Here is a 14,740-nt window from a genome sequence, read left to right as displayed (position 1 = left end):
AGTGTGTGATCCTATGTGTACACCTAGCTGCTATAATCCACTTTGTACAGTCTTTGCGCAGCCCAGGACTTACTCCTACAGTGCGATGAGAACAGGCTGATTGGGGCCAGAGCTGACGTTAGACTCCCTCCCTGAAAAAGCTGCATCTTTCCGGATGCTCCCAATAAACGGTCAGCTACCACCCACAAACAGCTTCCTCCTGTCAATCACCTTGCAAACACCCGTGGAATCTGAATTTTTGCACCATCCTGTCGCTTGACCGATGCGCGCGCGCGCGTGCATTGCTGTGCATATGCATGCGCAGTTAGTACCTGATCGCCCACTGTGCGAAAATGCACAGCAGCGATCAGGTCTGAATCACCCCTCATGTCTGTATTCAAGAAGAGATAATGCAATAATTCACCCACCTCTTCCAATTAGAACAAACCCTGTGGACACCCCTAGCCAGTAGAAATCTCAGGCCCCCCTCGCAAATTATCTCCATATACATTTTTAATTTTAACAATCAACAGTCTGCGATCTGGAAACTGTAATATGAAATAGAGGTCTATGGTTTATGTATTTCAAGTTGTTAATGGGTACATTACATTAATACAGTATTTTCTCTATATAGTATTTAATGTAAAGTTTTTGTTTCTTTGAGTTGATTCATTTTTTCTATTTTTTGGAAACAATTTAAGAAGCTTGATTGTAATTTTCTTTCAAGATCAAATCAATATTATTTTGACCCATTGTTGCTGGGCCCCTAAAAGGCGCAAGGCCCCTAAAAGGGCACAGGGCAGTACAGATGGTGTAATGGTCAGCATTACCGCCTCACAGAACTGAGGTCATGGGTTTGATTCCCACCATGGCTCTACCTGGGTGGATTTTGTACATTCTCCCCGTACTTGCGTGGGTTTCCTCCGGTTTCCGCCCACAATCCAAAAATATACTGGTAGGTTTATTAGATCCCAACAAAAATTAACCATAGCGTGTGTGTGTGTGTGTGTGTGTGCGCGCGCGCGCATATGTGGTAGGGAATATAGATTGTAAGCTCCACTGCGGCATGGACTGATGTGAATGGGCAAATATTCACTGTAAAGTGCTGCTGAATATGTGTGCTATATAAACTGATAATAAATATATAATAATAATAAATAAATACTGTGCCAGTAACTGGTAATCCGGCACTGCAGAACATGCACACTTTTCACCTTTCCAAAGATGCTCCCACATTGACCTACTAATCCATATTCCCATATAACTGGGAGCAGAGGTGTCACCAGATCTGGTGACATCCAATGCGCACTCTAGATTTCCCCAAATGCCGAAATGGAGGCGTAGTCTCGCTGGGGGATCCAATGGCTTCACTCCAGGGATGAGAGAATGTCAAACTGCAGCACCCGGCTCCTGTCACTGGACCCTGGGTGACACCCAGGTGTGGCCCGCACCCGCCGTATCCCCTCTTGTGAGACCACTGACTGGGTGCTTAGATAAAAACAGGAACAGAACTTATAAAATGCAATTTGCGTTGTGAGCCACCATTTTTTAAAGCCCCTGTATTGTTCCACTTTCCTAAGTATGTCTCCATCTTGGAAAAACCCTAGCCCGGTTTATATATATATATATGTATAATACATAATTCCCTTCAGCCACTTATACAGGTTAATGTTGAATTCATTTATTTACAGGAAGAACGTGTGTACTGTCCACCAGATCGATTATTTAAAATAGTCATGGTTGGCAATTCCAGTGTGGGAAAGACATCATTCCTGAGAAGGTTCTGCGAAGACAGTTTTTACCCTGGATCATCAGCTACAGTGGGTAGGTGTCTATAATATCTATAGCTGTCTAGTCCAGTACAAATGTGATTTCTGAGCCATTAACGGATATGGTTGAGTGAAATTTTCTTTAAACTCCATTTCTCTGACGTCCTAGTGGATGCTGGGACTCCGTCAGGACCATGGGGATTAGCGGCTCCGCAGGAGACAGGGCACAAAATTTAAAAGTTTGACCACTAGGTGGTGTGTACTGGCTCCTCCCCCTATGACCCTCCTCCAAGCCTCAGTTAGGTTTTTGTGCCCGTCCGAGCAGGGTGCAATCTAGGTGGCTCTCCTAAAGAGCTGCTTAGAAAAAGTTTGTTAGGTTTTTTATTTTCAGTGAGTCCTGCTGGCAACAGGCTCACTGCAACGAGGGACTTAGGGGAGAAGAAGTGAACTCACCTGCGTGCAGGATGGATTTGCTTCTTAGGCTACTGGACACTAGCTCCAGAGGGACGATCACAGGTACAGCCTGGATGGGTCACCGGAGCCGCGCCGCCGACCCCCTTGCAGATGCCGAATAGAGAAGAGGTCCAGAAACCGGCGGCAGAAGACGTCTCAGTCTTCATGAGGTAGCGCACAGCACTGCAGCTGTGCGCCATTGCTCTCCGCACACTTCACACCAGCGGTCACTGAGGGTGCAGGGCGCTGGGGGGGGCGCCCTGGGCAGCAATGTAATATACCTATTCTGGCTAAAATATATCACATATAGCCCCTGGGGCTATATGGATGTATTTAACCCCTGCCAGGTTCCAAAAAAACCGGGAGAAGAAGCCCGCCGAAAAGGGGGCGGGGCCTATTCTCCTCAGCACACAGCGCCATTTTCCTGCCCAGCTCCACTGCGAGGAAGGCTCCCAGGACTCTCCCCTGCACTGCACTACAGAAACAGGGTAAAAACAGAGAGGGGGGGCACTTATTGGCGATATTTATAATATTTGAGCTGCTATAAAGGGAACACACTTATTAAGGTTGTCCCTATATATATTTATAGCGCTTGGGTGTGTGCTGGCAAACTCTCCCTCTGTCTCCCCAAAGGGCTAGTGGGGTCCTGTCTTCTATCAGAGCATTCCCTGTGTGTCTGCTGTGTGTCGGTACGTGTGTGTCGACATGTATGAGGACGATGTTGGCGTGGAGGAGGAGCAATTGCCTGTAATGGTGATGTCACCCCCTAGGGAGTCGACACCAGAATGGATGGCTTTGTTTATGGAATTACGGGATAGTGTCAGCACGCTACAAAAGTCGGTTGACGACATGAGACAGCCGGCAAACCAGTTAGTACCTGTCCAGGCGTCTCAGACACCGTCAGTGGCTGTAAAACGCCCTTTACCTCAGTCGGTCGACACAGACCCAGACACTGACACTGAATCCAGTGTCGACGGTGAAGAAACAAACGTATTTTCCAGTAGGGCCACACGTTATATGATCACGGCAATGAAGGAGGCTTTGCATATCTCTGATACTGCAAGTACCACAAAAAGGGGTATTATGTGGGGTGTGAAAAAACTACCGATAGTTTTTCCTGAATCAGAGGAACTGAATGAAGTGTGTGATGAAGCGTGGGTTACCCCAGATAGAAAACTGCTAATTTCAAAGAAGTTATTGGCATTATACCCTTTCCCGCCAGAGGTTAGGGCGCGCTGGGAAACACCTCCTAGGGTGGATAAGGCGCTCACACGCTTATCAAAGCAAGTGGCGTTACCGTCTCCTGATACGGCCGCCCTCAAGGATCCAGCTGATAGGAGGCTGGAGAATACATTAAAAAGTATATACACACATACGGGTGTTATACTGAGACCAGCAATCGCCTCAGCCTGGATGTGCAGTGCTGGCGTGGCTTGGTCGGAGTCACTGTCTGAAAATATTGATACCCTGGATAGGGACAGTATTTTACTGACTATAGAGCAGTTAAAGGATGCATTTCTTTATATGCGAGATGCACAGAGAGATATTTGCACTCTGGCATCAAGAGTAAGTGCGATGTCCATATCTGCCAGAAGAAGTTTATGGACGCGCCAGTGGTCAGGTGATGCGGACTCCAAACGACATATGGAAGTATTGCCGTATAAGGGGGAGGAATTATTTGGGGTCGGTCTATCGGATCTGGTGGCCACGGCAACGGCCGGAAAATCCACCTTTTTACCCCAGGTCACCTCCCAGCAGAAAAAGCCGCAGGCTTTTCAGCCGCAGTCCTTTCGTTCCTATAAGAACAAACGAGCAAAAGGACATTCCTATTTGCCCCGAGGCAAAGGAAAGGGTAAGAGACTGCAACAAGCAGCTCCTTCCCAGGAGCAGAAGCCCTCCCCGGCTTCTACAAAGGCGTCAGCATGACGCTGGGACCTTACAAGCAGACTCAGGGGCGGTGGGGGGTCACCTCAAACATTTCAGCGCACAGTGGGCTCACTCGCAGGTGGACCCCTGGATCCTGCTGGTAGTATCTCAGGGTTAGAGGTTGGAATTCGAGAAGTCCCCTCCTCGCCGTTTCCTAAAGTCTGCTTTGCCAACGTCTCCCTCCGACAGGGCGACGGTATTGGAGGCCATTCACAAGCTGTATTCTCAGCAGGTGATAGTCAAGGTACCCCTCCTACAACAGGGACAGGGGTATTACTCCACGCTATTTGTGGTACCGAAGCCGGACGGCTCGGTAAGACCGATTCTAAATCTAAAATCTCTGAACCTGTACATACAAAAATTCAAGTTCAAGATGGAGTCACTCAGAGCAGTGATAGCGAATCTGGAAGAAGGGGATTTTATGGTGTCCTTGGACATCAAGGATGCTTACCTTCATGTTCCAGTTTGTCCTTCACACAAATGGTCCGGATCGCATCTGCAGATGCATCAGCGGATAAAATTGTCCACAAGGACAAGAGTGTCTCTGCTATGGTGGTTGCAGAGTGCTCATCTGTTAGAGGGCCGCAGATTCGGCATACAGAACTGGGTCCTAGTGACCACGGATGCCAGCCTGAGAGGCTGGGGAGCGGTCACACAGGGAAGAAACTTCCAGGGCGTGTGGTCAAGCCTGGAGACGTCTCTTCACATAAATATACTGGAGCTAAGAGCAATCTACAATGCTCTAAGCCTGGCAAAACCTCTGCTTCAGGGTCAGCCGGTGTTGATTCAGTCGGACAACATCACGGCAGTCGCCCACGTAAACAGACAGGGCGGCACAAGAAGCAGGAGGGCAATGGCAGAAGCTGCAAGGATTCTCCGCTGGGCAGAAAATCATATGTTAGCACTGTCAGCTGTGTTCATCCCGGGAGTGGACAACTGGGAAGCAGACTTCCTCAGCAGACACGATCTGCACCCGGGAGAGTGGGGACTTCATCCAGAAGTCTTCCACATGATTGTGGTCCATTGGGAAAGACCAATGGTGGACATGATGGCGTCCCGCCTCAACAAAAAACTGGACAGGTATTGCGCCAGGTCAAGAGACCCTCAGGCAATAGCTGTAGACGCTCTGGTAACACCATGGGTGTACCAGTCAGTGTATGTGTTTCCTCCTCTGCCTCTCATACCAAAAGTACTGAGAATTATACGGCAAAGGGGAGTAAGAACGATACTCGTGGCTCCGGATTGGCCAAGAAGAACTTGGTACCCGGAACTTCAGGAGATGCTCACGGAAGATCCGTGGCCTCTACCTCTAAGACGGGACCTGCTTCAGCAGGGACCGTGTCTATTCCAAGACTTATCGCGGCTGCGTTTGACGGCATGGCGGTTGAACGCCGAATCCTAAGGGAAAAAGGCATTCCGGAAGAGGTCATCCCTACCCTGGTAAAAGCCAGGAAGGAGGTGACTGCACAACATTATCACCGCATTTGGAGAAAATATGTTGCGTGGTGTGAGGCCAGGAAGGCCCCGACGGAGGAATTTCAACTGGGTCGATTCCTACATTTCCTGCAAACAGGATTGTCTATGGGCCTCAAATTAGGGTCCATTAAGGTTCAAATTTCGGCCCTGTCGATTTTCTTCCAGAAAAAATTGGCTTCAGTTCCTGAAGTCCAGACTTTTGTAAAAGGAGTACTACATATACAGCCCCCGGTTGTGCCCCCAGTGGCACCGTGGGATCTTAATGTAGTTTTGGATATATCTTACATGGAAAGTAACCATGCTACTGGCCCTGGCTTCAGCCAGGAGAGTGTCAGAATTGGCGGCTTTATCGTATAAAAGCCCATATCTGATTTTCCATTCGGACAGGGCAGAACTGCGGACGCGTCCTCACTTTCTGCCTAAGGTGGTTTCAGCGTTTCACCTGAACCAGCCTATTGTGGTGCCTGCGGCTACTAGCGATTTGGAGGATTCCAAGTTGCTGGACGTTGTCAGAGCATTGAAAATATATATTTCAAGGACGGCTGGAGTCAGAAAATCTGACTCGCTGTTTATACTGTATGCACCCAACAAGCTGGGTGTTCCTGCTTCTAAGCAGACGATTGCTCGTTGGATTTGTAGCACAATTCAACTTGCACATTCTGTGGCAGGCCTGCCACAGCCTAAATCTGTCAAGGCCCATTCCACAAGAAAGGTGGGCTCATCTTGGGCGGCTGCCCGAGGGGTCTCGGCATTACAACTCTGCCGAGCAGCTATGTGGTCAGGGGAGAACACGTTTGTAAAATTCTACAAATTTGATACCCTGGCTAAGGAGGACCTGGAGTTCTCTCATTCGGTGCTGCAGAGTCATCCGCACTCTCCCGCCCGTTTGGGAGCTTTGGTATAATCCCCATGGTCCTGACGGAGTCCCAGCATCCACTAGGACGTCAGAGAAAATAAGATTTTACTTACCGATAAATCTATTTCTCGTAGTCCGTAGTGGATGCTGGGCGCCCATCCCAAGTGCGGATTGTCTGCAATACTTGTACATAGTTATTGTTACAAAAAAATCGGGTTGTTATTGTTGTGAGCCGTCTGTTCAGAGGCTCCTACGTTTGTCATACTGTTAACTGGGTTCAGATCACAAGTTGTACGGTGTGATTGGTGTGGCTGGTATGAGTCTTACCCGGGATTCAAAATCCTTCCTTATTGTGTACGCTCGTCCGGGCACAGTATCCTAACTGAGGCTTGGAGGAGGGTCATAGGGGGAGGAGCCAGTACACACCACCTAGTGGTCAAACTTTTAAATTTTGTGCCCTGTCTCCTGCGGAGCCGCTAATCCCCATGGTCCTGACGGAGTCCCAGCATCCACTACGGACTACGAGAAATAGATTTATCGGTAAGTAAAATCTTATTTTCTTTACGTTGCTGATGAAAGGTCATACATCACACGCTTGAACCCTTGTATGAAAGATTATGGTAAAGGCATTTTTCAGTGTGAGAAAACCTTTAGATTGAAAGCTTTTGCATGTTAAGTTCCAGGTAGTCCGGATCCCGGCGGTTGAAATACCAACGCTGGAATCCCGACAGCAGTGAAAATAGTGGCAGTCAAAATCCCGCCACCACCCGAGGGGGAATATATATACCCAACCCGATATATGGTGATATTTCCACCGCCAGGATCCCGACTATCGGGAAATGCTACTGAATCCCTTGGCACTTACTACTGCTTTCGAATGGAGAGGAGGGTCAGTGGAAGGAGTGGGAGTTCCAACATAGGCCAACTACAGTAAATGTGTTTTTGGGCAATTGCAAAAGTGTAGGATTTACTTACAAAGAGGCGGCTTTTGTAATTTGCTGCTTCCTGGCAGGTGGAAGGTGAAATCTTATAGTCACGCTCACAGTCATTATTAAGCATGCTGGGCTTTATACGGACTGTGAGCGTTGCTTTAAAATGTGACCTCCACCCTATCAGGAAATGGAGGCTAGCTTTGTAAATAAATCCTGCAAACTGGAGCACACCTGCAGACAGCCGTGTTATATGTGGTAGCTAAAGGCAGACAGAAATAGTGGATGATGATGACATTAGCCAACACTATTGACCAACTTCTGATTGTCTGTTTGCGAATGCTGCACTTATGTTGACTGGTACTTTTGTGCGCAAGTTTAAATAAACCTTTGTTTTTGTGTGTGTGACCGATACAGGGAGTTGTTTTATACCGCTTTCACATCGCAAACCCTGCTTTTAAAACGTTTCTTAAAACGGGTCTGAGCAGTTAAACCCCCTTCACATTGCATGTTGTAACTGGTATATTACCGTTTCACTACCGTTTTGGTACCTTTCACACTGAACCCGTTTCTCCCATAGAAAACAGTGGTTGTCATTTTAAATGGACTTTTCTGGCCCACACATTATTAATAAGTATTAATTATTAATAATTTGACTAGTCGTACGATGGAACCCAGCAGCTTCAAGCATCTTTACCATGTTTTTGTAGATTACTCCCAGTGATTTGTCTACATATTTTTTCATCCCCTCTGTTCCTAAGCAGCTCCCTAACCTACTCATCACTCCAATTTGCCATTTTAAACTGTATTCTGTATAATAAAACGCTTCTTCACTCTCATGTGTTTCCTCCAGTTTATTTCCTGCTTCTACCTGGTGACATCACGCATGGAGACAGCCTATCACCTTCTGTGGTTTGGAAATACCGTTTCTGAGCTTTTCATATTGCACAATGAAACGGGTCTGAACTGTGTAGGACCCTGCTTTTTAACCGTTTTAAAATACCAGTATTCTGTAACCAGTAAATTCAATGTGGCCCTTTCACACCGCAGCTAGAACCGCTTTGGAAGGCTTAAAAAATGGCAATTTACCGGGTTATAGCTGCGGTGTGAAAGGGGTATTAGTTACATTAGTGAGGTTTTTTAAGTTTAGTTGCTGTCTAATAGCAAATGCATTTTTTGCACATAAAACAAATGTTTTGCAGTATTGGGTGCAAGATTGGCATAAAGTGTATATGAACTTTAGATGAAGCAAACAAGTCACATATACTATTGTTGATAACCTGCATTCATGTTCAACTCTGCATATGAGCATGAATACGCTCTTTCTGTGTACATATTTCCTCAGCCCAATTTGCAAACAGCTCTTCATCAGGCCCTGAGTGGGCAGGGGCTCATGGTTATGAAACTAGCACCATCAGATGTTGTGCTCCTCATGACAATGCTAATATCATTATGTTTGATACCCGCCTCTCCTTTTCATACCTTGCCCAGCATCTCAATGGACATGTAGGCAAATTTGATTTTTCTAAAGCGCAAGCCTGTCTGCTATCTGACTGACTATAATTAAACCCCTAGGTGGGTTTGAGCAAGGCCCCTTTAACACTGCTTGTTGCTGCTTTAATTGCAGCTCTTAAGATTTGTTATTGTGACCATAACCAGATAGATTTGAGAGGTGTGTCTGTAGAGTTATTGTTAGCAGCTATTGGCTGGGGAGGCTTGGGCAGTTAGAATACTGATGCCAGAATCCCAACACTACTCGGAATGTTGACACCGGCATCCCGAATATTGTCACCAGCCTGGTGCCGGAATCTCAACCGCTGAGCCGCTGGAGAGGTAAGCCGTGTGTGTGTGGGGAGGGGGGGGGGTGTGTGTGTTAGGCTATGGGGGAATACAGGAGTGGCTCTAGGCACGGCAAGGAGGATAGGCGCCCCCAGTGCGCTGCAGCCTAAACTCTGTGGGCTGCTGTGGGCGCCCGCTGCAGCCGGCGCCATTGTCAGACGCTAGAGGTTTTAATTGACCTTTAGTGCCTGTATGGCGCTATGGGAGAGATGTCATGATGTCTCTACCATAGATCTGAGGAGCAGGCGGGCAGAGACAGAGCAGCAGCGGTCGGGAAGCAGGAGTGGGGCTGGAGAGTATTTTTATTTTTTTGTAAGCGACGCTATTAGGGGGCATAACTACAGGGGCATCTCTACTGGCGGCACATCTACAGGGGGCACATATATAGGGGGCATAACTACAAGGGTCACAACTACTGGGGAAAAACTACAGGGAGCACATCTACAGGGGGCACAACTACAGGGGGCACATCTACAGGAGGAATAACTACAGGGGGCACATCTACTGGGGCACAACTACAGGGGCCACGGCCCTACCCTATGAAGCCACACCCCTATTTTTTTTACTTGCACCTTCAGTGCACACTAACCCTGTTTTGCCAGTTGGGGCGGGCAAAGGAAACTTTTGCCCTGGGCGCCACAGGGTCTAGAGCCGGCCCTGGGGGAGTATTATGGTTAGGTTTAGGCACCCTAGGGAGGGTTAGGGTTAGACTGCAGGGGCAGGGGTAGGGTTAGTCTGCGGAGGGGAGGGGGGTAGACTTAGGTACGACCAGGGAGGGTTAGGCTGTAGGGGTGGGAGGGTTAGGTTTAGTTTGCTAGAAGGAAGGCTTAGCGGGGCAGTGGGTAAGGTAAGTAGACTTATCTTCCCCTGTTGGGATTCTGACCATCTGGATGCCTTGGTCAGTATTCTGACTGCCAGCATCCCAACCCATTGACTGGCAGCACTTCCTCTTTCAACTGGAAATCTCCCCACTGTTTTTTCAGGTTTAATGTGTTGATGTTGTCGGTGGAGGTAGAACAGATGCAAGGTTCGAACTGTTATTAGTTATTATTAGTGGGTGCGCTCTCCTCATGCAGTGTTAGTGGCCAACAACTGTCCCTGCTGGGAACTAATACAGCCCGTTCTGGTGTGTTATTGATTTATGGAGCGTTGAACACCAACCTTTGAGTTGCATGAGTGTTATTGCTGTCTTGTTTTTGTCATCTGTTCTTTGTTCACCACCAAACTTACCATAATCATTTGAATAGAGTGATAATTTAATTTGTCAAAATAAATTTGACCATATTGTAAACGCCAACTCCAGTAACCATGCGTCTTTATTTATTATATATGTTTTTGTATTATGTAAGTGTTACGGGAGTCTATGCAAAAAGTTGTAACTGATATGGAGTTTAATATAAATCACACAATTGATTTGTCTTGTAAAGATGGTATTTGTTAGTAAATGTCCTTAAAGTTATGAGGACAAAAATATTGGGTTATCAATGCTGTACAACAGGTAACTACAGAACTCTATTGTGTGATGATGGCAAATCTGGGAGAGAACTCTAACCAGAGAACTTGTACTTGTGACAATAATCCCAAATGGGCCATCAGAAACTTTGCAGTTAGCAGCCTTTAATTCCCACGTTTGTCCTCTACATCAGGACTTTTTCTTGCCATTTATCAGAAACTTTCACTTTTTTTTGTATCATATCAGCATAATTTATATTAAAACACACCATGAACTGATATAAAAAGACACCCACTGTGGACAATATACTGCACACAGTTGTATTATGAAAACAATGCTGTGCCGCCTGCAGAGAGACACGCTACTATCTAAACCATCAGAATATAAATGTGTGTAGCAGTTTCTGCAAGAGATTTTCAGTTTAATGTCATACAGGGTGTCTGCTACAGTATAAGCAACTATAAATGTATCACTTTAATTAAAGGTTCCTAGAAGATTTAACTTTACAAGAGTTCCAAATAACATAGACTCTCTCTAACCTTTTTCCCCAAATTAAAAATGTGTTACTGCTAAAATTTTAAACAATGTATTTATATTTAATGTAAAATTACCTTAAAATACGTAAAGCATAACATGTAATGTATTATTATTATTATTATTATTATTATTCTTTTTTCACGAGTCATGAGTTAGCCTGTTTGACATTCTCTGTTATTTGCAAGCTATTGTTCTCTGTTATGATATATTTTATTCTCAGAAAGCGGTTTCTTAAATGAAGTACTATAAGTCACAGGACATTGCTGAGCTACAGCAAGGGTCATATACAAAGTTAGAACACTGCAGGCTGTAAAAGCTATTCTGTAATGTCCTGGGCCATTTTTTTTTCTGTTGTGCTTGTTATTTGCAAGCTATCGTTCTCTGTTATCCGATATTTTATGCTCAGATAGAGGTTTGTTAAATGAAGTACTATAAGTCACAGGACATTGCTGAGCTACTGCAAGGGTCATATACAAAGTTAGAACACTGCAGGCTGTAAAAGCTATTCTGTAATGTCCTCAGCCATTTTTTTTCTGTTGTGCTCGTTTAACATGTAATCACGGATTGAGGCATCAATATGTTATTTTATCTGCAGACCTGCAAAATTTGGCTCCTGTTGAGGGCAAGATTGGGGCATTCTCTGCTGGATGTGATGCACAAATGTAGCTTGTATTGTATTGCTGTGTTAGGGCTGAGGCTTATAGGCTGTGTGGGGCTCGTCAATGAAGTAGTAGAATGTCTGTCACCCAGGTGGTGTACCAAGATAATAGGCAGTCTAGTTACCTGAATAATAGGCAGGTGAGTTACCTGAAAACTTGCCTAACTATCATGAGCAAATTAATATTGTTATGGATTTCAATCAATTAGCACCTACTCTTCATCACCACGCGATTGTTAGGTCTCAAGTCAGCTGTGCCAAACCATACTAAATCAGCCTTTATTCTTCGATCAAGGCACACTACAAAACATATTTTTTGCTATCTGTTCATGACATCACCAACATGTTGGAGCAGTTACCCATTATCTACTATAGCTTGTCTCAGATGTCCAATAAAACCCAGATAATCCCTCCTTAAGATTAAAGTCTGGAGTCTCAGTAGTAATGTAGAGCTGTCCAGAGTCCATTTTGGTGATTTAGTGGACCGGCTGCTGAAGTGAGAAGAGCTTCTTCCTTCCCATGTTCTCATGCTTTTGTCGTCGATTCTCATAGGAAAAAGATTCTTGGTTGTCACTTGAACCAGCATTGTACATCACCATCAATGGGCTGCATACAAGGGTGGATTGGCCATAGGGCTCACCAGGAAGATTTCTGGTAGGCCGACGTGTCTGTCGGGCCTGTTTTGTGTGTTGTCATGTGGCCTCATCCCCCACATGACAGACAGCCCACCACACTCAGTACACTGCATTGTCCCCATTCATTCTGTTATTCCATCTCTGCAGTACAGCAACTCTGCTATCCAGTGATGCTCTCATGGCTACATGCAGGGCTGGATCTAGACCTTGTGGTACCCAGGGCGAAAAATAGGGGCGTGGCTTCATGGAGAAGAGGCATGTCAGTAATGCCCCCTGTAGCTGTGCCCTCAGTAGTTGTGCCCCCTGTAGCTGTGCCCACAGTATTATTGCCCCCAGTACTGTCCCCCCTGTAGCGTTGTGCCCCCTGTAGAGTTGTGCCCCCCGTAGTATTGCCCCCAGTAGTGTTCCCCCTGTAGAGTTGTGCCCCCTGTAGACTTGTGGCCCCAGTAGTATTGCCCCCAGTACTGTGCCCCCTGTAGAGTTGTGCCCCCTGTAGAGTTATGCCCCCAGTAGTATTGCCCCCAGTACTGTGCCCCCTGTACAGTTGTGCCCCCTAGTTGCACCGCTTACAAAACAAATAAAAGAATAAATAAAAATTAATTAATACTTACAATCCCCGCTCCTGCTTCCCGACCGCTGCTTCCCTCCGTCTCCGGCAGCTGGCGCTGCTCCTCGAATCTATGGGAGGGACATCATGACGTCTCTCCCATAGCATTGCATAGACACTAGAGGTCAATTATGACTTCATCACGCACCGCCAGGCTCGGACTGGCCCACAGGGGTACAGGGGAAACCACCGGTAGGCCCCACTACCTGGGGGGCCCTCCTCCTCTAGGGATCAGGTTCTAGACTGTACACTTGAATTATATATTATACATGTTACCTTATACTGCACAGGATTATGATGTATTCTCTACAGTACATTAATCTGGCACATTATCATCCATGCACTAGCATTAATTACTATATAAATTATCAAGGAGTCCAGACCAGGTGCTCTATAATGGTGAGCCAAACCTCTGTGGTGGCTGGCCACACCCCCTTTGGAGGCTGGCCACACCTCTAATCATGGGCCCCTACCACTGCATACCCCCGGTGGGCCATTCATGCTCCAGTCCGACACTGCGCACCGCACAGCACCGGCACCAGTAGCGGATTTTGCCATGACGGCGGCGGCGCCCCGGGCAAAAATCCTGCTAGCCCGTAGTAAGATCCACTACTGGCTACATGGTATGTTATTCCTCTTGTGTTGGCCATGTCGGACAACTTCTACAAAATTTTACAGTGCCAATTTTAATTCTCAATCCTCCCCTGGTCTCAGAAACAACTGCAGCAAAAGACGCAAGGAAGGCCTCAATTGGGTACAGTCAGGCCCTATGAGGAGGGATCCCGCCCCCCTCAACAGTCCCCTCCCCTTCATCAGACCTCACCCCCATTAGGGCTGCTTCCATAAATTTCCTGGGTTGGTTTTCCATCCCAATCCGACCCTTAAATGCGTGAAGAATGGATGTAGGTGGGAGGGGAAGTTGGGTGAACAACTGTAGGAGGTCAGGGATTCTAGACAGATTCTCTATGCAAACAGGGTACATTGAATGGATGGAAAAGGGGCAACCCATATGGTGGTCAATGGGCTTTATTTGGCAGGCAAGGCAATGGGGTATATTGTATGTGAGCAAATAGTGAATACTATATAGTTAGCAATGGGTCATGGTTACTGTAAAGGCTTTTCTCTTACGTCCTAGAGGAAACTGGGGTCCACATTAGTACCATGGGGAATAGATGGGTCCACTAGGAGCCATGGGCACTTTAAGAAACCAATAGTGTGGTCTGGCTCCTCCCTCTATGCCCCCCCTACCAGACTCAGTTTAGAAAATGTGCCTGGAGGAGCCGGTCACGCTTTGGAGAGCTCCTGAAGAGTTTTCTACTTTTATTTTCATAATGGTACCGTTTCTCAGCTGACAGGACACTGAGATCCTGAGGGAGCCATTCGCAAGCCACACCTTGGTGCAGCGTACACTCCCGCAGCATACCGTCACCCCCTAACAGAGCCTGAAGACAGAAGAGTGGTGAGTACGGTGCTGGCATCCCGGTTAGCGGGTTGCCGGCGGGAATGGCGGCACTAGGGTAGGATCACAGCTCTGAGTGCAGGCTGCGCTCCAGGTAGGCTCAGGAGGACACACGCTGCGGCGGGTCCTGCTGTGAGGGGCACGCTGAGCCACCTATGATACCC

At 46.9% G+C, this 14,740-nt stretch overlaps 1 protein-coding gene across 1 annotated transcript in view; it reads left to right on the top strand.

Moving 5' to 3' along the window:
* CRACR2A (calcium release activated channel regulator 2A) overlaps nt 1–14,740 on the top strand; it is a 416,510-nt gene that overhangs the window by 279,803 nt on the left and 121,967 nt on the right. Inside the window, exon 13 of the mRNA XM_063928465.1 lies at nt 1,671–1,803. Coding sequence (XP_063784535.1) covers nt 1,671–1,803 — 133 coding nt within the window. The remainder of the gene's footprint in view (nt 1–1,670; nt 1,804–14,740) is intronic.

The sequence above is a fragment of the Pseudophryne corroboree genome, chromosome 6, assembly GCF_028390025.1.
Source record: "Pseudophryne corroboree isolate aPseCor3 chromosome 6, aPseCor3.hap2, whole genome shotgun sequence".
In the NCBI taxonomy this organism is placed as follows: Eukaryota; Metazoa; Chordata; class Amphibia; order Anura; family Myobatrachidae; genus Pseudophryne; species Pseudophryne corroboree.
This window is presented reverse-complemented; position numbering and strand designations above follow the sequence as displayed.